Source organism: Aphidius gifuensis, linkage group LG5, assembly GCF_014905175.1.
Source record: "Aphidius gifuensis isolate YNYX2018 linkage group LG5, ASM1490517v1, whole genome shotgun sequence".
Classification (NCBI taxonomy): domain Eukaryota; kingdom Metazoa; phylum Arthropoda; class Insecta; order Hymenoptera; family Braconidae; genus Aphidius; species Aphidius gifuensis.
In genome coordinates, this window is record NC_057792.1 from 511,635 (window position 1) to 536,941 (window position 25,307).

General features: G+C 25.4%; 6 protein-coding genes and 1 pseudogene across 6 annotated transcripts; 4 read left to right on the forward strand and 3 right to left on the reverse strand.

Moving 5' to 3' along the window:
- The first annotated feature begins 445 nt into the window (after nt 1–445).
- On the forward strand, nt 446–1,324 carry LOC122856621 (zinc finger CCHC-type and RNA-binding motif-containing protein 1-like). Its single transcript, XM_044158340.1, has 2 exons — nt 446–624; nt 691–1,324. The coding sequence occupies exons 1-2, from the start codon at nt 512–514 to the stop codon at nt 1,307–1,309; spliced, it is 732 nt and encodes a 243-aa protein (XP_044014275.1). The 5' UTR covers nt 446–511; the 3' UTR covers nt 1,310–1,324.
- A 40-nt stretch (nt 1,325–1,364) lies between these two features.
- LOC122856620 lies at nt 1,365–4,715 on the reverse strand. Its single transcript, XM_044158339.1, has 3 exons — nt 3,648–4,715; nt 1,858–3,584; nt 1,365–1,773 (listed from the first exon to the last, which is right to left on the reverse strand). Exons 1-3 carry the CDS (start codon nt 4,415–4,417, stop codon nt 1,589–1,591), a joined length of 2,682 nt encoding a protein of 893 aa, XP_044014274.1. The 5' UTR covers nt 4,418–4,715; the 3' UTR covers nt 1,365–1,588.
- A 233-nt stretch (nt 4,716–4,948) lies between these two features.
- Nucleotides 4,949–7,419, reverse strand: LOC122856622 (annotated as a pseudogene).
- Nucleotides 7,420–9,347: 1,928 nt separating this feature from the next.
- On the forward strand, nt 9,348–15,606 carry LOC122856150 (DDB1- and CUL4-associated factor 1-like). Its single transcript, XM_044157842.1, has 5 exons — nt 9,348–9,624; nt 10,122–10,397; nt 10,493–11,321; nt 11,378–15,082; nt 15,154–15,606. The coding sequence occupies exons 2-5, from the start codon at nt 10,137–10,139 to the stop codon at nt 15,507–15,509; spliced, it is 5,151 nt and encodes a 1,716-aa protein (XP_044013777.1). The 5' UTR covers nt 9,348–9,624; nt 10,122–10,136; the 3' UTR covers nt 15,510–15,606.
- Nucleotides 15,607–15,773: 167 nt separating this feature from the next.
- Nucleotides 15,774–18,173, forward strand: LOC122856623 (protein arginine N-methyltransferase 5-like). The gene is made up of 4 exons (XM_044158342.1): nt 15,774–15,993; nt 16,069–17,534; nt 17,606–17,787; nt 17,863–18,173. Exons 1-4 carry the CDS (start codon nt 15,902–15,904, stop codon nt 18,013–18,015), a joined length of 1,893 nt encoding a protein of 630 aa, XP_044014277.1. The 5' UTR covers nt 15,774–15,901; the 3' UTR covers nt 18,016–18,173.
- Nucleotides 18,174–18,323: 150 nt separating this feature from the next.
- On the forward strand, nt 18,324–19,774 carry LOC122856624 (glycine cleavage system H protein, mitochondrial-like). Its single transcript, XM_044158343.1, has 3 exons — nt 18,324–18,819; nt 18,902–19,045; nt 19,112–19,774. The coding sequence occupies exons 1-3, from the start codon at nt 18,663–18,665 to the stop codon at nt 19,336–19,338; spliced, it is 528 nt and encodes a 175-aa protein (XP_044014278.1). The 5' UTR covers nt 18,324–18,662; the 3' UTR covers nt 19,339–19,774.
- Nucleotides 19,775–22,782: 3,008 nt separating this feature from the next.
- LOC122856625 (nuclear hormone receptor FTZ-F1-like) lies at nt 22,783–25,301 on the reverse strand. Its single transcript, XM_044158344.1, has 4 exons — nt 25,063–25,301; nt 24,109–24,367; nt 23,907–24,007; nt 22,783–23,822 (listed from the first exon to the last, which is right to left on the reverse strand). Exons 1-4 carry the CDS (start codon nt 25,249–25,251, stop codon nt 23,676–23,678), a joined length of 696 nt encoding a protein of 231 aa, XP_044014279.1. The 5' UTR covers nt 25,252–25,301; the 3' UTR covers nt 22,783–23,675.
- Between the last annotated feature and the right edge of the window lie 6 nt (nt 25,302–25,307).

The window sequence follows — 25,307 nt, forward strand, 5'->3', positions numbered from 1 at the left end:
AATAAAATGAATAAAATATATATTTGAAAATGATAAGGTGCAAAGAACATTGAAAAGTAGAAATAAAAAAAATAAAAAAAATGTTTATCATGTTATTTTGAGTCATTGTCTATTGTTTATTGAAAAAAATATTATACATATAATATTTATATTTATTCTCGTAAATTCTTGATGAAAAAAAAAAAATAAAAAATATAAAAACAAAATATAAAAATAAAAAAAAAAATATAAAATTAAGGTTTAATTATATTGTATTTAGCAGTTTATGGTGAAAATTATAGAAAAAATTAATTAAGCGTCAATAAGCACAATAAAAAAAATACATATTATGCACTTACTGATTATTTATATTTAAAAATAAAAAGTACGGTTGTTGTGCAGCGCAGTCTGTCGTCGACACATGTTATTAAATATTTATTCTCTCTTTTTACTCTCTCTCTTTCTTTCTCTCGTGTTTTGATAATATTATTATTTATTATTGTATCACTGTCAAAGTGTCAAACATAAAAAAATGAGCAGTGGACTTGCTCCAAGTAAATCAACAGTTTACATTTCAAACTTGCCATTTTCATTAACAAATAATGATATACATAAACTCCTAGAGCATCATGGAAAAATTGTCAAGTATGTATTGATTTAATAAAGCTATATAATTGTCATATTAATAAATAATAATTTGTAATATTACAGAGTAACTGTTGTAAAAGATAGAAAGTCACGAAAAAGTAAAGGTGTTGCTTTTGTGTTATTTTTAAAACAAGAAGAAGCATCAGAGTGTGCTAAAAATATAAATAATACTGAAATTGGTGGTAGAACAGTTAAAAGTTCAATTGCTGTTGATAATGGACGTAGTGCTGATTTTATAAGACGTCGTGAATATCCAGATAAATCACAGTGTTGGGAATGTGGACAAGAAGGACATTTATCATATCAGTGTAGCCAAAATACACTTGGACCAAGAACACCACCACCTAAAAAAATAAGAATACGTAAAAAATCAAAAAATCAAACATCAGCAAATGGTCCAACTGAATATTATGACAGTGACAGTGATGATGGTTTAAAAAAACCAAGAAAAATACCAGCTGTTGAACAAGATGATACTGAAGAGTATGAAGAAGAAGACACTGAAACATTGAGTGCTGCAATTAGACTAGAACAAGAACAATATGAACTAGAAGAGTATAGAAATAAAGTTGCTAATGGACAATATGATGATTTAAATAGTCAAAAAATTAATTTACAAAATCGCAAAAGATTAAAAGTTAGTAATTATTTAAGTGATGAAGATGTTGAATTGAGTGATTAATATAATTTTTGTTATAAACTTAAATATAAAAAAAAAAATAAATTAAACTATTAAATTACAAAAAACACTTTTTATTTTTATTTGTATAAAAATATTTAATATTAAAAAAAAAATAGTTAATTAATAATTAAAAATGTCATGTCTATTTCATTATGTTCAAAATGTCTTGGTAACAGAGAAAAAAAAAAAAAAAATAATAAATTAATTCATCTTAATTAAATTTACCAACATTCAATGATAAAAACAAAAAAAAAAAAATTGATAATGTTAATAATTTTATTAAAAAAGTTTTTGATATAATTCTTCAGCATTTGACCATTTTTTTTTCTTCAATGATTCATCAGTCAATTTATTAATAAATTCATGTTTTTTGCTGTAAATTTTTTCTGATAAAGAAACATTTTTTAATTGAATATCTTCTCTATCAAGAATGAGTTTTGATTCAACAGATTCTGCAACATATTCTACAACACAAAAAAGTAAATGAGAAAATTAATAATCACCAATTAAAGAAGAGCATGAAGAGGAAGATATATGTAAATAATTACTATCAATAACATCAGCATCATCATTAACTGTTCTAAGTTTATCCCATGACAGTTGAACTTTGTGTTCAAGAACTGGTTGCTGTGCATGTAAAACAAAACGATGATCAAGCCATGCCAATGAACACAAAAATCTTGTTGATGTTTTAATGATTGAACGATGTTTATCCTTAAATTTATTCCACTTTTCATTTTTCATATCATCATCATTACATTGATTATAAAAATCCCTTTCAAGTGATTCAATGTCCAACATGTGCATGTCATAAATCATCAATAAAGCATGTGTCAACACATGCTCACGACATTCACACTCATCATGTTGATCATCACCAAATGGCCATTTCGTTTTTTCCAGTGTAAACACATTATCAACAAATGTCAATATCGAACTTGCAATATCAATATTTGTTAATATATCAAAATCAAATTTTTCTAGCTGCAACATGAACACACGTAGCAAACAGGAATCATAATGAAATTTTCTTTCATTATTGTGATATATTAGCTTGGTCTTTTTTAAATTTTCACATAAGTTATCTACAAAGATACATGATCTACTAAAGTGTGATAATATTCTAGTTATTGTTGGGAAGCATGACATAAGTGGTCTTGAAAATATTATTTCTTTAAATATATCACAAACATATTGAATACTTATGACACTATTAAAACCAGTCAGCTTATCAACACTGTACAGTGTCTCTAGAAGTGAACATATTAAACCAGTAAATTGATGACTTCTTCTTATTTTACTAACTACAATAATAAATTCATTAATCAATTTTAATACTTGATGATTTTTAACTTTTGATTGCCAGTCATTGTAACGTAACAATTGTGATGAATAAGTTTTATATAGCTCATCATTTTTTAATGCAAGATTAATCTTACCAGCTATAAAATCACTTAAATATTTTGATGATCTTGCAATATGTGATAGTATTGAGAATGTTCTTCTTGATTCAATACCACGTTCTTTGTCATACCAAGCTTTAGCATCACACAATGATTTATTATGATCAATTTTGAGTTTATAAAAATTTGAAAAATACAAATCATCCATGTCTTTGAGATCATCATTTTGCATTTCACTTTCAATTGTTTTTAATACAACTGTTGTGTTTAATAATAATTCCATTGATGTTAATATTATTTTGTTTATCATTGATATTGATTCTGATGAATTTATTTCATCAGATGTTTTTTTAATTAACGATGATAATTCTGGTAAATAAAATTCGACATTTAGATTTTTTGAATTTACAACTGTTACAATTGGCTTGACTAATAATGGATTTTCAAATATTCTTGATGAAAATATATCATGAAGTATTGGTATACTTTTTTGACCAATTTTATCTGTTATTTGAATATCAACAACTGATTTTTCTGGTAATGGTGTTTCAAATATTTGTTGTGGTATATTTTTAAGTGGATAATAACATCCTGGTAATTTATGACGATGATTTAATTTTTTAATAATATCTGTTTGCATTGTAAAATCAATTTTTTTAATTGACACATCAGGTGGACGTTTAAATGGACTTGGTGGCATATTTGTTTGTGGATTTGTCAATTTAATTGATGATTTTTCAATTAATTTTAAACGATCAATTGAATTTTTTAAATCATAATCTTTTAAACTATTTTCTTTTTTTAATGAATCATTTTCATTTAAAAGATTTTTTATTTTAGCCTCTAGTTGAGTTAATATAGCTTGATTTTGTCTGCAAGAAAATAAACAACAATTACAAATTAAAATATCATTTGAATAAAAATTCTATACATACTTTTCCATGTTAGTTTTTATTTTATCCATTTCCGACATGACTTTAGCTATTTTCTGTCTTAAATATATTTTTTCACCTTCACTTGAGCTATTATCTCTCATTAATTTTTCATTTTTTTTTTGTAATTCTTTGATTGTTTTAATTGATGGATCATCATCATCATCAATTGAGACAACAGTTGAATTTAAATGATTACCAGCAATAAGATGTGCATTGAATTGTGATAATGTTGTTGTTTCATCATGAAAATTACGTTGTTCAACAGACGATGCTAATCTTTGTGAATAAATACTCTGACGTCTAGGTGCAAATCCATTTGTTCTTGATTCATAGCTTGTCGATGGTTTTGATGTAAATCCATTTGTTTTAACTGGTGAAACTGGTTTAACAAATGGTACAACAAGTTTATTGGGTGTTGATGGTTTACTTGTTGATGATGACCCATTGTTTTTCAATGTTTTTGAATTACCATCATCATTTGATCTATCATCATTATTATCTGTTTGTGATCCATGATTATTAATATCTTCAAGGGATGTATTGACTGCTTGTGAAAAAGCTTGTGATGCAATATTGTCAATGACTTCAAATGCATCATCACAAAAATCATCATCATCACCCCATAAATCTTGATCTATCACAGTATCTGGTTTATTTGTTTGTTGTCTTTGAGGTGCAACATGATCACTTGTTTTTGTAATATCCAATTTTGGTCTTTTAGCTGGTGATGATTTTTCTCCATTAAAACGATTACCATATCTTTTTGACATTTTGACATTAATAGTTCATTTGTCATCATTTCAATACAGGTATTTCTAATTACTATACACATATTATATTTTTAACAACAAGAAACTTTAACAATATTCATCAATGACAACATGGTTTTTTTGTTTATAATAATATCAATTTTATAAAAAAATTGTGTGAGTAGAAAAATAGAAAGTAATTTTAAAATTTGATATATTTTTTAATTTAAATAAACAAACAAACATTTACAAACGAGTAAACGATATATATTTAAAAAGCAATTATCAGTTATTGACTTATCTTTGATGACACAACTGATTTTTTAAGTCATCAATGAAATTTATATATCACATAAAAAATACACACACAAATGTACCTACAATTAATTTAGAGCCATTATTATTGTTCACAGCTGATTATTTATTTATCTAACAAACTACACCAATGAGATTTCATAAAAAAATAAATTATAACTAATGTCAGGATTATTTAAATTAACTAATTATCATTCAAGTAATAATTGTAATAATTGTAATCTTTGTACACTGAATTCTGTTAAAAATTGAATCAAAATTTATATAGGTATATTTGAGGTTATATGTAATTGCAGATGATAAAGTAGATACCTTTGTCAACAAAGCAAGTTTTAAATCAATTTTAATTAATTAATTAGACATTATAATAATTTTAATGATATTAAATGTCTAATTGTTGGTCTTCCATGTGGACAATTCCATGGATTTTTCATGACTCCCATTTGATTAATTAAACGTTTCATTTCTGAATGATTCAAGTTGGTTCCAATCATAACAGCACCACGACATGCTCTTGATGCTAACATTTGGCGTACTCTACTTGGTCTTAATATTTTACCATTATCTTGATTCATCATGACATCATCAACAGTACCACCTTCTTTTATTAAAAATATTAATTCTTCAATATCTTGTTGATCAAACTGCCAATTTCCACTTACTGGAATACCAGTTAACATAACTCTTTTTCCATAATCATCATTTGTATTAATATTAAATGTAAAACCATTTGCATCAAAAAATTTTCGATTATCAATTAATATTGTTTCATTTAATGATGATAAATTTAATGATTTTGGTATTATTAATTTTGAGTTTTAATATTGTTTCGTTATTTAATTTTTCAAATCTATATTTTCATCAGTTGCATGTTGACCAATTATGAATAAATCATCATCATCTAATTGTTCAGCTTTAATAAAACCTATATTAAATTGTCCAATTATTTTCATCTTTATGAATGATTTTGTTGATAATTCTTTCATTAATTCTTTTTCAGCATCTGAACTTTTACTTGGATCTAAATTTTATATTATCACAATTATTATCAATGTTATTTAATTGACATTTTTTTTTCATTGATAATTTTATTATATCAATGTTTATTTTCATTTTTGAGTCAGCTAATTTTTCATAATAAATTTCATCTATTTTATTATCAACATTAGCAGCATCAGCAGTAGCATCAGCATTACCAGAATCATCAACATTATCAGCATCATTAACATGTTGTTTTAATTAAATCATCTTTTTTTTTTGTGGTGGAGTATTTTCTCTAGATGGTGATGTTAAATTTTTTTTTCAATGTATATTGTAGCTGTTCAAGTGTTTGACTTTTAAAATTGCCTTGCATTTTTTGCCATTTTTTAAGTAAACTCATTTTAATAACAGCTAAAATTAATTTTTCTTGTGTTAAAAAAATGGTACGTTTATCTGGTGTAACATTAACATCAGTATTCAACTGATTCAGCAATAAATTAATAAAAACAAATGGATATTGTTTATTATTAAATTTATGATAAATATTATTAATTAATTTGGCAATTTTTAATATATTACATGGTCTACCATTGACAAAAAAAAATTGACGATCAGGTGATGCACGTCCCATTCCATGTTCACAGCTACTTGTTAAAAAATTCCATTTAAAATCAATAACAATATCATTTGGTAAATTAAATTCTTCAATAATATCATCATCTGGCTGACAAATATCAACATTATCAATGCCAACTAATGTTTTACTACCAAATATTGATATTGCATTATCCAATACACTATTTGATCTATTTGTTCCAACAATTTTATTTGTCGTTTTACCATCAATTGTATTTGTACATGTTATTTTAATACCAGTTGATACTAAACAATAACCATATAATATTTGTACAGCACGTGAAAATTCTTTTTTAATATTTCTATGAAATTCTTTAGCTCTAACTGGTAAATTTTTAAATATATTTTTAACAATAACTGTTGTACCAATTTCACGTGCACAAATATCTTTTTTTTCAAGATTACCATTTTTATCAAATTTTAATTTATATGCATGTTTATTATTGCTATTATTTGTTATTATTGTTACATCTGATAATGAGCATAATGAACTCAATGCTTCACCACGAAAGCCAAATGTTGATACTTCAAATATATCAGAAAAATCACGTAATTTTGATGTATGATGTCTAAGACCTGTAATTAAATTAAAATTATTATTATTATTAATTTTTATATTGTTTATTATTGTTTATTTGTAATTACCTAGACCCTCAAAGTCTGATTCAAGTACACCACTTCCATTGTCTGATACAGTTATACAAGATTTTCCATGATCAATTAATTTGACATCAACAGATGTTGCTCCACTGTCTAGACTATTTTCAACTAGTTCTTTTATCGCAACAGCAAGATCCAAAACAACCTGAATAATTGATATTTTTATTAATTGTTAATGTTATAATCGTTTGTGATAAATACATTGATGAATCATTAATCTTACTTGGCCTGAACAAATTTTGTGGACAGTTTCTTTATTGATGACATTTATTTTTTTAGATTCTTCCTGAGTGGCAACTGGTTCATCATTTACCTCAATCATTTTATCATTATTTAGATAATTTATTTATTTAAATTAATTTGTTTATGTTGTCAAAGCTCCAGTCCACTCCAGTCAGGCTTGAGATCTGTGGCTCCATCTTACATCTCGAGTCTTCGTGCTCTCTCATCAGCTGACTTTATTTGCATATTATTGCAAAATTAAAAATTACATTTTTTAATTATAAAAACAATTATTTATAATTTTTATTTTTAATTTACTCAATTTAATTATAAAAAACAAGAACCAAATTTAAATTTAACCGCGAGAAAAAAGAAATAAAAAATTAAAATTGCAAATTTGAATTTGTGTTCATATATAAATTATCATTAATAAATGATCCTTTCTAGTTTTGTTGGTTATTTTCCATAGCTTTTACACTTAAATAAACAAAAAGCTAAGAAAAAATTAGCTGAAAGGATGCTTGTTCTACAATGTTAATTTTTGGCTAAATTCATTATTTTATAAATTAACATGTAGTCATTTTTTCCTGAAGGCTAACATTATCCTATAGCTTTTTATTTATTTAAATTAATAAAAAGCTATGGAAAAAATATTAGCTAAGGAAAGAATGTTGCCTATAATTGATAATTCTATTATTCCAGAAAAACGTTGAATTTAATCCACAAAAGCCATTAAAGCACTCATTCAAGCTCGTGGAGAAGAAAATGAGTGCGAGTGTTTCATGATCCAATCAGCAAAAATTCAATCAAATCATAATTTAATTCTGTCTTTGGTTTAACTTTGAAAGCAACAAGTGAATACGATATAACACTGATTTCAATAAAATAAGGATTTGGCTTGCCAGAAGTGATCATAAAAATTAAAAATGTATCAAAGTATTTTATTATTATAAATAAATTAATAACCCTGGTAGAAATAAGGATTTGGCTTGCCAGAAGTGATCATAAAAATTAAAAATGTATCAAAGTATCTTATTAAATAAATTAATAACCCTGGTAGAAATAAGGATTTGGCTTGCCAGAAGTGATCATAAAAATTAAAAGTGTATCAAAGTATCTTATTATTATAAATAAATTAATAAACCTGGTAGAAATATAATCTCTCCGGATTTTCTCCGGATTTCTCCAGACTTTCTACGTAATTGAGACTTTCAATATTTAATAAATTCAACTATTTCCAAATATCTCGGATTTTTCCTAATTTTTTGCTTAAAAAAACAAACACAAAAAAATTGAAAAATCAATGAAAAAAACTAGAAATGAGAGTTTACATACGAATAATAAAAATGGAATTTTTTCTGAAAAAATCCGGAGAAAATCCAATAAAATCCGGAGAAAATCCGAAAAAACTCCGGAATAATATCTCCGATCCGGAGAAATCCGGAGAAAGTCGGGAGAAAATCCGGAGAGACTATTTCTACCAGGGAAATTAATAAATTATTTCACAAAAAAAATTCTATGTATTAATATTACACGACTAATTGTTGAATAATTATTCAATTTAATTCTATTCATTGGTTTTTGACAAGTTTGTTTACTCTTTGAAAATAATCTAAAATTAAAAAGTATTTTATTTTCAAGCCTTTAATTTTTCAAATCTATATTTTTCATCAGTTGCATGTTGATTAATGATATGTGTATTTAGAATTTTTATTTTTCATTTACTTGATTAAATTATAAAAAAAAAAAACAAGAATTTAGTTAACTAAATTTGAATTTAACCGCGAAAAAAAATTAAAAAAATGTGTGTCACAGAAAAATCATTGCGCTCACTCTGTCGTTAAAACAATGTAACAAAAATAAAAAAAAATAAAAATTGCAAATTTGAATTTTGTCTCTCAATTTGTTATTAAAAAAAAAAATATTTATAATCAATAAATTGATTATTTTTAAACCCCAATAATTTCCTCAAATATCCTTCTAATTATTACACTAAATTATTAATAAAAAATCAAATTATTTATATTTTTAAATAAATAAACAAAACATATCGCTTTTTTTTACGTTAAAAGTTATTTTTTTATTTTTTATTTTTTTATTTTTTTTTTGTTATTGAACAGGTGCGTACAAATAAGTTTAGAGAGCTGGTCTTGCCGGCATCGTTGAGAGATATTTTATATTTGATTGTATATATATTTATAATGAAAAAGGCCAGTAAAATTGAGTAAAAATTTTGTAGCCAAGTTGTGCAAGTTGTCTCATGTTAGTGCATGATTTATTTTCCTCGTGCTGAATTTAATAAATCATTATCTACCTTTAAATATATATTTTTTTTTTACAATAGCCAAGTGTGAGATAAACAATTTGTTTATATTTATTGTAATATACATTGTAAAATTTAATTAATTTTATAGGTAAGTCGTTTTTTTTTTTTTTTAATCCAATTAATAATAATCTGTCATAATTTACAATTTTCTCTCTTTTTTTAATTTGGTTATATTTTAACTATAATTTCTAATTTTTTTTATTATTTATTAGCACATAATTGACATGTCTGGATTTTTTAAATCTTTGTCCAGTATTGTTGATTATTATTTTTTTAATAAATGTTTATATTCATTTCATTTGTTTCCATAAAAAAGTGTATTAATTTATTATTTCTAGGTTATGATTTTGTTGATTAATTTGCTTATTTCCAATTGTTTACTAAAATTATAATAATCATTTAGCCACAATTATTATTAACTATTATTTTTGTTTAAATAATTTACTTGTTAAATAATTTTGAATAATATAATTTTTATTATTTATTTTTTTATTTTTTTGGAGTAAATGTGTTTGTTTATTTTTATGATTACATCATTTTTTTATTTAAATTTTGTTGTAATATAATTTTTGTTGTTGTTTATAGTTATAAATAATAAAAATGGCAACAGCCGAGTCATTGTCTGAAGTGACTGATGTTGTTCAAATATTAAAACAATGGGAAGAAGAACATGGTATAACAACATATGATCCAATTCCAACACTGGAAAGACTTGCTGAAATAATTGAATTGGAAAAAGAAAATTATTATAAAATGGATCCAGATCCATTTGATGAAAGGCATCCATCACGTGCATATCCTGATTGTAATTTTGGTCATATATTAAAAGTTCTATTTCGTAAAGATAGTTTTATAACAAAGGTAATATTTTTTTATACAAATTTTAATTAAATACTTACTCTTGTTGTTGTTGTTGTTGTTGTTAATGTTTGACAATTTATTTTTTATTTGACTAGTTGATCAACGATTATCTTCGAGATACATTTTACAGAGGAAGTGGAATTGATCGTGATGTACGTTTATTAAATATTGCAGCATGTCGTCTTGTGTTGGATATATTACCTGGACTTGAAACATCAGCCGTATTTCAACCAGATATGGAAAGTTTAATATTACGTTTATATAGTTGGGCTGAAAATTCCCATGAACCATTACAAAGTTATGCAACTGGTTTGTTAGCAGCAGCAATGGAAGTACAAGATATTGCAACAAGTTTTCGTGAACAAAATGCACATTTAATACCACTTATGTTACAAAGATTACATGTATTACAATCAACTGCTGAAGAAGAACGTCAATGTTCAATAAATCCACGTCCATTTGCTCATGTTGGATCAAATCGTAATGGTACATGTTCATCACAAATTCATCATGATACAAATGAACATAAATTATCAACACCAATAAAACGTAAAATATCAGATGTTAAAATTGATAATAATGTTAAAAAACATCCAAATGAATTATTTCCAATTGATGATACAGATGGTGGTGGTGGTAGTAATGGTGCTAGTGTAAATATTATTGATAATCATGATGATAATGCTGTTAATAATATTGATGATACACCACCAAGTAAAAAAACTAAAAAAACAAATGATAATAATGTTAAAAATAATACAGAATCATCAGACATGATGTCACCACCATTATCAATACCAAAAATACAAAATAGTAATAATCACAATAGTAACAATAATAATTTATTAAATAATCATCATGATAATAATACACCAACAAAAAATACACGTTCAACACCACCAAGGCAAACACCAACACCAACAAAATTAAATTTAAATAATACATCAACACCAACAACAACAACAACAACACCCACTATCAGCCAACAATTGTAAATCGACAATTACAAAGATCATCAACACCGTCAATGTTACTTGAAGGTAATTCAAATTCTTCATGGGCTGAATTAGAAACTTATGTTATTGGTAGTGTACAAATATATCCACCAACATTAGCAACACGACAAATGTTAATATTACGTTATTTAGCACCAATGGGTGAATATCAAGAATTTCTTGGTCCAGTTTTTGAGCATAATGCATTAGAATTAATATTAAAATATATAAATGTTAGAAAAACAAAAGATAGTAGGCTAGCATTTGAAGCATTAAAATATTTAGCATCATTACTTGTACATAAAAAATTTTCACTTGAATTTTTAAATATGTCAGGTTTACAAAAATTATTAGATGTACCAAGACCAAGTGTTGCTGCAACTGGTGTTAGTATATGTCTTTATTATTTAACATATTGTGAAGATGCTATGGAACGTGTTTGTTTATTACCAGAACAAATTGTCAAAGAATTAGTGACATATGTATTATGGTTATTAGAAACAAGTCATGATTCTGGTAGATGTCATGGTACAATGTTTTTTGGTTTTTCATTTCCATTTAAAGTTATACTTGATGAATTTGATTCACAAGGTGGTTTACGTATATTATTAAATGTCATATCAACATTAAAAATATTAAATTTTGAAGAACAAGATATACAATCAATAAATGATGATGAAGACAATGCTGCACGTCAAATTGTTCGTCATGTTGTAACAGCATTAAAAAGATATATGGAAGCACATTTATACTGGAAATCAGAACAGCTACAACGTCTTGAAAATGCACGTAATGATCAGGATAATCGTCATCAATATTTAATACCACCATATAAACCATGTAAGCTACGTAGTGATGAAGTACAAAGTAAAGTTGAATTATTACAAGAATTAATGAATGTCAGAACACCATGGCAACCAGTACAACAATTATATAATTTACAAGGTATCAATTTATTGTTACGTATAATAGCAATATCACGTGAATGGAATTTTAGTGGACGTGCAACATTTAGTGCTGAAACAGTTAAATGTTGTTTTGATGTTATTGCAATATGTTCAGTTGTACCAAAAGTATTATTGTGTGATCGTATTGATATACCAGATATGTCAATGACAATTGCTATTAATTTATTACTTGCTGCTGCTGAAGGTGAAATAATACAAGATCCAGATGTACAAAGAGCAGCTCTACGTGCATTAATCAACTGTGTATGTTCACCAATAAATCGTGTTGGTGGTAATGTCGGTAGATATTCAATAAGTGGTTCAGCTAAAAAAAAAACAATTCATAATAGTGAAGAATTAATACAAAAAATATGGGAAAGTGTTAGATCAAATAATGGTATTATGATGTTACTTGGTTTAATGTCAGTCAAAGTACCAATAACAGATGCTGATAGTATACGTGCACTTGCATGTCGTGCATTAGCTGGTTTAGCTAGAAGTGAAAAAGTACGTCAAATAATATCAAAATTACCAATGTTTACTACTGGACATATACAATCATTAATGAAAGATCCAATATTACAAGAAAAACGACAAGAACATGTTACATTTCAAAAATATGCACTTGAATTAATGGAACGTGTTTCTGGTAAAGCTAAACCATCTGGTGCTGAATATGAAATGACACTTGCATCACTACATCGTGCAAATGTTGTTGCACAAACACGTATACAATATAATGATCATGATTTAAATTTATTAATACATCAACATTTAGTGTCAAAAGGTTTAATTGATACAGCAATGACATTACAAAAAGAAGCATGTCTTGAATCAACACTTGTACCACAAAAACTATTACCGTATCAGCCAATTCCATATAAAAGTTTAGTGCCAAATATTAGAGCTAATTCATCACAAGTGTCATCATCATTATCATCATCACATTATAATACACCAAAAGTATCACGTGGTGATTGTTCAGCATCATCATCATCACGTACAAATTTATTGCAGTCTCCTTTATCAACACCATCAAGATATATTAATAATACAACAACAGCAGCAACAGCAGCATCAGTAGCAGCAGTAGGAGGAATAACAGCAGCAGCAGGAACAACATCAACACCCATGAGAATTAGTAAATTATCAGATAGTTGTTGTCAAACACCACCACCACTTGCACCACAAGCATCAACATCAATTATAAATAATAATAATACATCATTATTATCGTCATCATCATCATCAATTAAATTACAAACAACAAATCCTAAAAAAATTATAATTAATGAAAAAAAATCAACAACAACAACAACAACAACACCATTATCAAATATTGATAATAATAATAGTACATTAAATTCGTTGATATCATCAACACCAACAAGTAGATTAGAAAAACCAACAGCACGTGAAATAGCAGCTATTAATGGTGTTGTTGGTGGTGGTGGTGGTGGTGGTTGTGTTAGTAGTAATTTAACAACATTATCATCAACAAATTACAACACAACAATATCATTAAATTCAATAATTAAAGAATATTTAACAAATCAACATGCATTATGTAAAAATCCAATGGTAACATGTCCACAATTTAATTTACTTGAACCACATAAATGTCCAGATCCAAGAACTAAAAATTCAACACCAATTAATATGACTGTTAGACTTGGTAGACGACAATTTGGTATGGATAGTAGAAGATTAGATAGAAAACATATTTATAGTCGTTTTTGTCCAGTTAAAACATTTAAACCAACTGAAGCTGAAGGAGGTTTTACATATTGTATATTTACACCTTGTCAACAATTTTTAATGCTTGGTACACAACCAGGTGATGTTAAAATGTTTAATATACATTCTGGTGTTGAAGAAGTAACATATCAATGTCATGAATCATATATTAAATATATGGAAATGAATCAAACTGGTGAATTATTATTAACAAATACTGAATGGCGTGCACCATTATCAGCATTATGGTCATGTGGTTCATTTTTTGAAATGAGAGTATCATTTGAAAATGAAAGTCATGTTGAATTTAGTAAACATCAAGATAAAATTATTGGTACACAACAAGATAAATCAACAATATATGATGTTACAACTGGTGCCTTAATTAAAGAATTAATACCATCAATATCAAATCAATATATTGAAAATAGAGCAACATTTAGTATGAATGATGAGCTTGTATTGAGTGATGGTATATTATGGGATGTTAATTCTGGCAAAGAAATACATAAATTTGATAAATTAAATCAAACATTAAATGGTGTTTTTCATCCAAATGGTATTGAAGTTGTATCAAATACTGAAGTATGGGATTTACGTACATTTCATTTACTAAACACAGTACCAACATTAGAAAAAATGAATGTATTATTTTCACCAATAAATAATATACTCTATGCAATATCATGTGATGAAGATGGTGATGATGAAACATCATATTTAACATCATTTAAAACATTAGATGCCAATGATTACAGTAGCATTGCAACGTATGACGTTAAAAGAGTTATTCCATCATTGGCTATTAATAAATTTGATACACAAATTGCCATTGTTGAAAATTATGGTACACATGATGGTCCAGTGGATTCACATGTTAGAATATATGATGTTGGAAGAAAACGTGATGATGATGATGAAGAAGTTGATGAAGATGATGAGGATGATTTAGATGCTAGTGATGATGATGGATCAAACTCTGGATCAGATGATAATATTGTTGAAGGTAAATAATACACTAAATCATTCAATTTATTCAGTTGATTAATTGCTTATTTTTTTTTTTATTTTTTACAGATGAAGATAATATGAATTTAGGTGGTGGAGTTGAGGTCATAGATTTTGATGTTACAGATCAAGATGGGTTAGATAATGCTGAAGGTGATGATGATGATGATGAAGATGAAGATAATGATGATGATGACGACGACGACGATGATGATGATGATGATGATGATATGGATGAGTGGGATAGTGGATCTGATTTAAGTAATTTTATGCAAGTATTCGGTTCAGAAAATAATGATGAAGATGATACTGATGATTATGATGATGATGATGATGATGATGATGGTGATGAAGACGACGACGATGATGATGATGTTGATGATAGCGACGATAGCATTGGTGATAATAATGGTATTCAGCCATAAATTTCATCGTACAAAATTTTTTTTTTTAAATAAATTTAAGTATTTTAAGCTGTTGCCTCAGTAAAATTTAAATAATAAAATAATATGTAAAATTGTATTTATATTTATTTACTTTAATTAAAAAATCCCTTTTTTCAAAAAACCTTAAGGCTAATATACATGATTTTCATTTGCACCATTTTTTTTTTCTTTTGTCGTTGTTGTTATTATTATTATAAAGCTTTGGGGGGAAAAAAGTGGAAAAAAAAAAAAAATACATTTGTCTTTTGTACTGTTGGACAATGTGTTGTAACCTTAAACCCGGCAAATGAAAACAAATTATTTATATATTTTTCAAATAGATATTATTAAATTTTTTGTTAATTAAAATTTAAAAATTATTAATAAATATAATGGCGAGTGATGCACCATTATCATGTGGTCTTGAGTACACCTCTGCAGCTTGGGATTTATCTGAATGTTTGAAAAATGCTAGAAGAGCTAGGTTTGTAAAATAAAATTCCTTTGTTTAGTATTTAATATAAATAATTAATTAATTTTTTTATCAATATAATTATAGATATGGATTTATTATTGTACCATTGGTTCATCCAAGTTATAAACAAGAATTTATATCTGGTGCTGCATTAGCAAGAAGTGAATCAGAAGCATTTACAAGACCTGATATGATACTAATGAATTCAGAATGGTCAACAATGATTGTTGGTAGTTTTTCTTACTATGAAGAAGTTGATTCAAAAATTCCATATGTCAGAACAAATAGTGAAAAAGCATTGTTACAAGAAATATCATTGGCATCACATCTTAATATTCCAGCAGTGACATTTAAATTGACATCTGGTTTAAGTGAAAAAAGTAATCTTGCACGTATTGTATTTAATAAACTTGTAACACCAACATCATTACAATTCTGGATACAAATAGACATGACAAATCCTAAAAAACAAGCAATGTCATATCGTACAAATGACATTGATGAACAATCAATTCAATGTCCATGGGAATGGTGGAATGAATTTCGTAGTTTTTGTGATTTTGATAAAAAACTTGGTGTATCACTTGTTGTCAGTAAAGACATACCAGATGATCAAGAAATAATGAGATGGCTTGGTGAACCAATTAAAACACTTGTATTTCCAGCAAGCGTATTTTTATCAAATAAAAAAGGTTATCCAGTGCTAAGTAAAGCACATCAAGAATTAGTTAATAAATTTTTATCAATGAATATACAAATGGTTGTAACTGGTGTTGATGGTTCTGAACATATTGCACATTATTATACATATCTTGATCAATTATGGAAACGTGGATTATCAGAATTTGGACCACGTGAACGTTTTGGTCGTGGCTATGAGGATTATTTACAATTTCCACTTCAACCATTGATGGATAATCTTGAATCTGGTACATATGAAGTATTTGAAAAAGATCCAGTTAAATATACACAATATCAAACAGCAATATTAAAAGCACTAATTAAAAAACGTGAAGAATTTAATAGTGTATTTTCAACAAATCCAATTGTAATAACAGTTGTTGGTGCTGGTAGAGGACCACTTGTACGTGCAGCATTAAATGCTGCTGATATTGCTGCTTGTAAAGTTAAAGTATTTGCTGTTGAAAAAAATCCAAATGCTGTATTAACATTACGTGCATTAAAAAATGATGTATTTGATGAACGTGTTACAATTGTATCATGTGATATGAGAGATTGGAAAGCACCAGAAAATGCTGATATATTAGTATCTGAATTACTTGGTTCATTTGGTGATAATGAATTATCACCAGAGTGTCTTGATGGTGCACAAAATTATTTAAAACCAAATGGTATTAGTATACCACAATCTTATACATCATATATTGCTCCAGTACAATCATCAAAACTTTATAATGAATTACGTTCATGTCAAGATAAAGATAAATCACCAATTTCACATTTTGAAACTCCATATGTTGTTTATTTACAAAATAAATATGACATTGGTTCACCACAAGCATTGTTTACATTCCAACATCCAAATAGAGGTAATAATAATATTTATTTATTTATTTACATTTTTAGTTAATAATTAATAATTTATCATGTTTTTGTTTAGATGAAGTCATTGATAATTCAAGATATGGACAAAAAACATTTAACGTTCAACAAAAAGCTGTTTTACATGGTTTTTCTGGCTACTTTGATGTTGTATTATTTGAAGATGTTACTATCAGTATTGTACCACAAACTCATAGCAATGGAATGTTTAGTTGGTTCCCAATATTTTTTCCTCTCAAGGTAATAATATTAATTTCTTCATTTATTTGCTTGATTATTTTTGGTAATTAATTTATGTTATTTATAATTTAACAGGAACCAGTACATGTCAATCAGGGTGATACTATTGAAGTACATTTTTGGCGTCGATGCAGTCCAAAAAATGTTTGGTATGAATGGTCAATTTCAAAACCAAGACCACTTACCATTCACAATCCAAATGGTCGTTCATACACTATGGGCCTTTAATTAATTCAATTAACATGATTTTTTTTTTTTTTTTTTAAATCTACAAATAGTTCAATATATATTTTTTTTCTACAGCAAATTAATAAATTAATCAAATGTCATTTATATTACATTGTTGTCTAAGAAAGGAAAAAAAATATATAAAAGTATACACATCATTTTTTTTCATACAAATTTTAGTTGATTTGTTGTGTTTTATTTTTCATTTAAAAATAGGTCATATTATTTCCTTGATAAGAGTCTAGCATTGACCTGACTGCTAGTTTTAAAAATGTATTTTAAATGAATATTAAATTGTCGAAGAGGGCACCACTTGCTGAAGAACAACAACAACAACAAATTGCCAATAAATATAATAATTCATTTGTGTTAACATTGATAGTAAAGGTCGTGGTGATTATTAAAAAAGATTACAATTAAAATAATAATAACTATAGACACATCATCAATCATCATTCATTTGAATGACTGTTAGTTGTAAAGTAACGTGACGTTGATCCAGAGAACTACATAAATCTCTTGGGATTTTAATAATTTAACAACACACTTGTCCAAGGATACAATAACACATCCAAGGATTTATCAATATAAATAAATATAAATTATCATTATTGTTAAATAAATAAAACAGGTAAATTGTTAATGACATGATGACTCAATTTGTCAATTGTTTAACAAGGCTCAGTCTAAAATCATTATCATCATCATCAACAAATTCATTAAACATTGTTAATTCTTTTGTAAAATTGTCAGCAAACAATTTTTATAATGTTAGAAATATATCAACGACATTAATTAAAAATGGTAAATAATAAAATAATTATATTTTACTTATTAATTTATTTAAATTAAATAGATAATTGGAAATTTAATTTATATTTTTTAGACAGGTTATATTCTGATAAACATGAATGGATTTTAGTTAAAGAAAATATTGGTACTGTTGGTATTTCAAGCTATGCACAAGAGGCACTTGGTGATGTTGTTTATGTTGAATTACCAGATGTTGGAAAAATAATAAAAAAAGAAGGTAAATGTTTTTAAGGAAAAGATGTTTAAATAATTTTTGAGCTTAATATTGATGATTCAATTGCAGATGAAGTTGGAGCATTGGAATCAGTTAAAGCAGCATCTGAACTAATAAGTCCAGTAAGTGGTAAAGTAATTGAAAAGAATAGTGATGTTGAAAATAAACCAGGACTCGTCAATACATCTTGTTATGATCAAGGATGGCTTTATAAAGTTGAACTATCAAGTCATGATGAAGTTAGCAATTTAATGGATGAAAAAGCATACCAAGAATATCTAAAAACTGATCATTGATTTTATAAAATATTATTAGTTTTAATTAATTCAAATAAACGATATTTATTTGTGAATTTATTCTTTCTTTTTGTGGTCATTTAGAGATAAAACATGTCACAATATTTTCAGAGATTAATTGTGATGATGATGATGATGAAACTCAACTCAATTTATGACCTCAACTATTGCGAGATACTTGTGAATTAAATTATCATTAAACAAGATAATTATTCATCTATTTCGTTTTTTTTTTTTTTTTCATTTTGAATTTTTAATCATTAAACTAATACACTTGTTTTTTTTTTTTTTTTATTATCAAAGAAATATAATATATATATTTACAAGAAATAATTTCTGCATTTTTTTTTGCTAATTGTATTATTTTTTTTTCTACATAATTTACAAATTTGCTAGTAAAACTGTTGACACAAAAAAAAAAAAAAAAAAAACAAAATTACATTGTAAATTAATTTCTCCACTTGCTGTTTTTATTTTTAAAATATATTTATTATAATTAATCCATCAATTAAGCAATTTTTAAAATAATTTTCATTTTTTTTTTTACAATAGTTATAATTTTAAATCCATGAATTTAATTGTGTTAAAAACTGTACATTTATTATTTCATACAACACGATAATTATATTTTTAATTTAATTATTAAAATTTACAATGAATTTCGATTATAATTAAATCGAACAAACGATTAATTTGAAATGGACGTTTATTTTTAATTATTAAGCTTGATGTTAATGCCTAGTAAAGCTGCATTCAAAAATATATATATTAATATATAATTATTAAGATTCAATGCATTGGCCTTTTAAACAATAATAAGACTTAAAGTTTTTTAATAATTTCTTCCAAGATAATAACAAGCACAATTTAAATAAAATGATGCGACACACGAGGCTCTTTTAAAAATTCACTTTTACAATAATTAACAATTATTTATTATTAATAATAAATCAGCACAGAGAGACAGAGAGAGAGAGAGACTCTTGGACAACAAAGATAAGACAAAGAATATTTATTAATTGAAAAATAAAGAAACACAATTTATAATTCAAATTAAATAAAAAAATAAAAGCTAGTTTTGTAAGTTGCTTTTTTTTTTTGTTTAAATAATATTATTATTGCATCTACAAGGGGGCATTTTAATTATTATTTTTTTCTTCACTGAGGTATGTGGTTGCTGTAAAAGTATAAAACTTAATTTAGTCAGCAGGAGGTAGTCAGCATCATAAATCAAATTATAAATTATCTTTTTTTGTTTATAAAAATAAAGCCAAAATATTGATAATACGTCTTTTTGTTTTTTTTTTTTTGTTGAAATCCTTGCTCCCTTAATTTTTTTTTAAGCTAATTTTTAGTGTATTAGGTCCAGCCTGGTAAATGTGAATAATCTTCCAGTTAAACTTGATAAAACATTGCCAAAAAAATATATATCTTCTCTTTTTTTATATTTTTAATTTTGATAAGCCCAATTTTATTAACTAGGATACAAGATATACTCTTCTTGATTGGAAATTTAATTTTTGATTTTAAAAAAATTTTAATTTTCATATTATCAAATTGCAGAATACTCTCAGGTACATCCCCGTTGCGCGCATTTAAAAAAACATCGTGATTTTTAAATTTAAAATAATTCGTTGGAGCAAAAAAAAAAAAAATTGATTTTATTTTTTTCTTTTCTTTAAACATTATTTTAATTAAAACAAAACTCACAGCACTGAGATAATATATTAATTGTTATTCAACTGACAAAACTATTTAAAATGAAAAATAAAATTTTAAAGTTTTCTTCATTTAATATATATATTTTTTTTAAACCATCATCTCAGCTATTAAATTTTCTTTTTTTAAAAACATTAAAATTTTTAATTTTTGCATTATTATTTTTAATTAACAACTGCATCATAATATTAATCACTTATTAATCTAAAATTACTTAATATATTTAATTAAACTATGTATAATTTTTTTTTTTTTTTTGCTTTTTTTTTTCTTTATAATATTTATAATAATAATAATAATAATAATAATAATATTGAGACCACATAAACCTTGCTCCAATGATTCATTGTTGATAACTATTTTTATTATTAATTCACATTCTCTCTCTACTAAATATATATAATATATTCATTATTACTTAAAACATAAAACTCTTTATTTATTTTACAATATACAAGTATTAAAATAGTCGCGATATTTATTTATATATATTTTATTGTTGTTTTTTTTATTTATTTATTTATTTAGTATTAATTTTGTGTTGAATGTGTAAGTGTTAATGTTTTTTTATTTTAAAATAAAAGGATTAATATTCTCGTATTCCACCACCAGTGTGTTGAGAAGTACAAAGAAAAAAAAATAATTAAAATAAACAAAAAAAAATTATTAAAAAACAAACAAACAATATTATATATATATTTAATAATATAATAATAATAATAATAATGATAATAATAAAGTAACGGAAGTTTAGCATTTTTTTTTAAATCAAATTTTCTAAAATTAGTGAAGACATTAAGTAGCTAATTTAATTATTTTTTAAAAATTTATATCCTTGTTTTTATTTATCTCATTATTTTCTCCTTCGTAAGCAACATTTTTGTGTTTGTGTGTGTTTGTGTGTGTGTGTTGTTTTTAAAATTTATTTATGTCATTAAACTATACACAAAATATAATATGTTAATTACGTTTGTAACAGAGTTTTTAAATTTAAAATTTTCTTCATGATTAATTTTTATTTTTATTTTTTTCTTTCGTTTTATTTAGTTTTTCTTGTTTTATCTTTTTTTTTTTTTAATTCTGTACAACAGAGTTGGAATGTGTTAACTAATATTTACAACATTATAGTAGCCCTGCTTTTTGTGCAAACAAAAAAAAAAAAAAAACTAAAAAATGCAGATTTTAAAAAAATATTTAATTTTGCATGGGATTTATTTTTTTAATTAAAATCAATTAGGTATTATAAATATTGCCGGGCGTTTTATAAAACGCATCACAATTGTCGTTATACTATTTATCTATTTTTAATGAATTTATTTCGAAATCATTTATTCCGAAAATATTTATTTCGATAAAGTTAATTCTGGTTGATTTTATTTCCAAGTCAAAAAAAAAAAAATATATATATGTATATGAATATTTATGTGTAAAAAGAACAATACAATCTGCAAATTTTGAATACTAAATAATTATTTATAATTTTTTCCATTAATTAATTAATAACAATTCAAAAAATATGTTTGATTTTTTATTTATTTAAATATATATATATTTGATGCTTGATTTTTTCATTTTTAATTTTTATTGAGAGCAAGGCTTCAGTGGTATATTCTTAAAAAATAATCGTCTCTAGATTATTAGAAAAATATCAATTTACTTATCTAGACAAAAGTTGCCTGCCCCCTTTGACCAATTATTAAATATTATTCAATTCAATTTTTTTAAAAACATTTTACATTCATCTAACCACCCTTTGTACTGTTTCCAAGGCATCTCGCTTACTGTTTTTATATTTTATTTTTTTTTTAATTATATTTTTCTAACATTTATCTCCCTGTTGTTGTTGTTGTTGTTTATTTTTTATTTTTTTGTTTATCATCAAACCCCCCGTGCCCACCAACCTCGTGAGACGTCATGCTTGATGAAGGAGGGACAACCCCAACTTGCTATTTTTTCTTTTACAATTTAAATTTATTATTTAAATTATGTTATTTTGTATTTTTGCTTTATTACACCTTGCAGTTACACCTCTAAAACTTGAACATCAAATATAGAAAATATATCTTATATATTTAAATAGATGTAATTATCTTTTTTTTTTTTTTTTTTAATAATAATTTTTTTTTCTTTTCTTTTCTATGTTACATACAAACTAAACTTGATTTTTATATATAATTTTTTTCCTTTTTTTTTTCTCTTAAAAGCGAGAACAATCTTGCTTCTTATTTAAAAAGAATTCGTTACATTATTTTTTTTTCACTTTTATTTAAAGTAAAATTCAAATTATCAAAACATTTGTTTGTTTTTACAATAATAGATTAATCTTTTTTTTTGTCGTTTTCGTTTAGATTTTTCTCTAAAAAAAATTGTCGTAATTTTAGCTTTAAAATTATTTCAATTATTTTTGTAGAGAAAAAATTCAGGGAATTTAAGAGTCAATTTAATTAATTTAATTTTTTTGTGTTTTGTTTGTAAACTTGGTCCATTGACTGGAGAGAAAAAAAAAAAAAATTAAATATATAAATTATTGGTGCTCTTGTTGTTATTCCCTTTAGGTACATCTTGTAATTAGTGTGAGGTTTATAACCGGGACTTACGAGATAGATTAAATTAAATTTTCATTTTCTTTTAGCATGAAGCATTTCCATGAGTAACGTTTGAGTTGGTGCACCACCATTGCAATGCTTTTGATAGAGATGATCCTCACCCCTGCTTGCAACAACATGAATTTCCGGTAATACTGCCAGCAATTTGTTGAATTTATCCTAGAATAAAAATCATTCAACAAATAAATAAACAATCAACAAACAACATCCATTATTAACAATAAAAAAAACAATAATATTTACTGGTATTGATGGATAACACGTGATGCAATAATCAAGAAGCGCCTGTTGTACTTGTTCATGTCCTTCTTGTACATGTTTTTTATTGACCAATCCACGTACATCTAGATGATCAAATGAAAAAAAAAAAAAAAAGTTCCACAATTTTTTTAAAAAAAAACCTTATACAATCTGTTCTTATGAATTAATAAACAATAGAATTTACCGTGATTTAGTAGCATCAAAAATTTAACACAAATATAATCAGACAGATCAAATTTAAGTTCTTGTAGTTTTAATGATAAATCATTAAATAAATCAGCTAGAGAAGGTACACCAAGTAAACCAAGACATAGAAGATCAAATTTTTGGCCATTATGAAGTGTTGTCTCGTCTGGCAAATTGTTGTGTAACCTTTGATGTAGATGATCAAGCACCAGCATGTCCGACCAAGAGTGTTGAAGTAATTTCATTTGGTCATCAACCTAAGAGCGAAAAAAAAAACCAAACACATACACACATCCATCATTAGTATATTTAAAAACTTTCGCTTTTATTTATTTCCCTTTCCTTTTATTTTATTTTATTGTATTTTTTTTTTCTCTTTACTTTCTTTTATCATCGTATACCTATTTTAAAAAATTTACATGTTATAGAATAATTATGATAAAATGAATTGACCGTGGAATGATAACGCAATCATGCAATGATAATAATGTATAAAAAAAATAAAATAATAATACTACAACATGATGTGTGTTAACTAGAATAAATAATCATCAAAATAAAAATAAATTAAGTAAACAAATTTATTATAAATTATAATGTGAAATAATGGGTAATTGTTCTAGTCTATACAACGTGAGTAATCAAAGCTTTAGGCTAGAATAACCTAGAAACGTTTCTTGTTGTGACCCAGATATGAGGCGATGCTTGAAATCATTCAGCGATTGTGCAACGAGCTAGTTGGTTACCTCACATTCAAGCTAGAGTAACTATCTATCTATCTTTCTCTTTCTATCTCTCCCTCTCTCTCTCTCTCTCTTCAATTTTATAATAAAAAAATATAAAAAAAAAAAAAAATAAAAAACTCACAGTGTGAATAATAAACTCACTGTTTCAAATTATATTTAAATCTAATATAATTTAATTAATAATGAAAATAATTTAAAATACAAACCTTGAGATCTTTGAAAAATACAGAATTTCTCGCCCAATCAACTTGTGAAAATAAATTTTGATCAAGTACTTTACACATTAGCTCAAATAAATCAACTTCACATTGATTATAAGTTTGACTTTGTAATAAACCAAATAATGATGATTGCCATTCACGATCATCAACACTTTGTACAAAATCACGTATCATTGGACTAGTTTTAAGTATTGTACCAGTTGACGATGTTGGTCCTGGATTATTTTGAT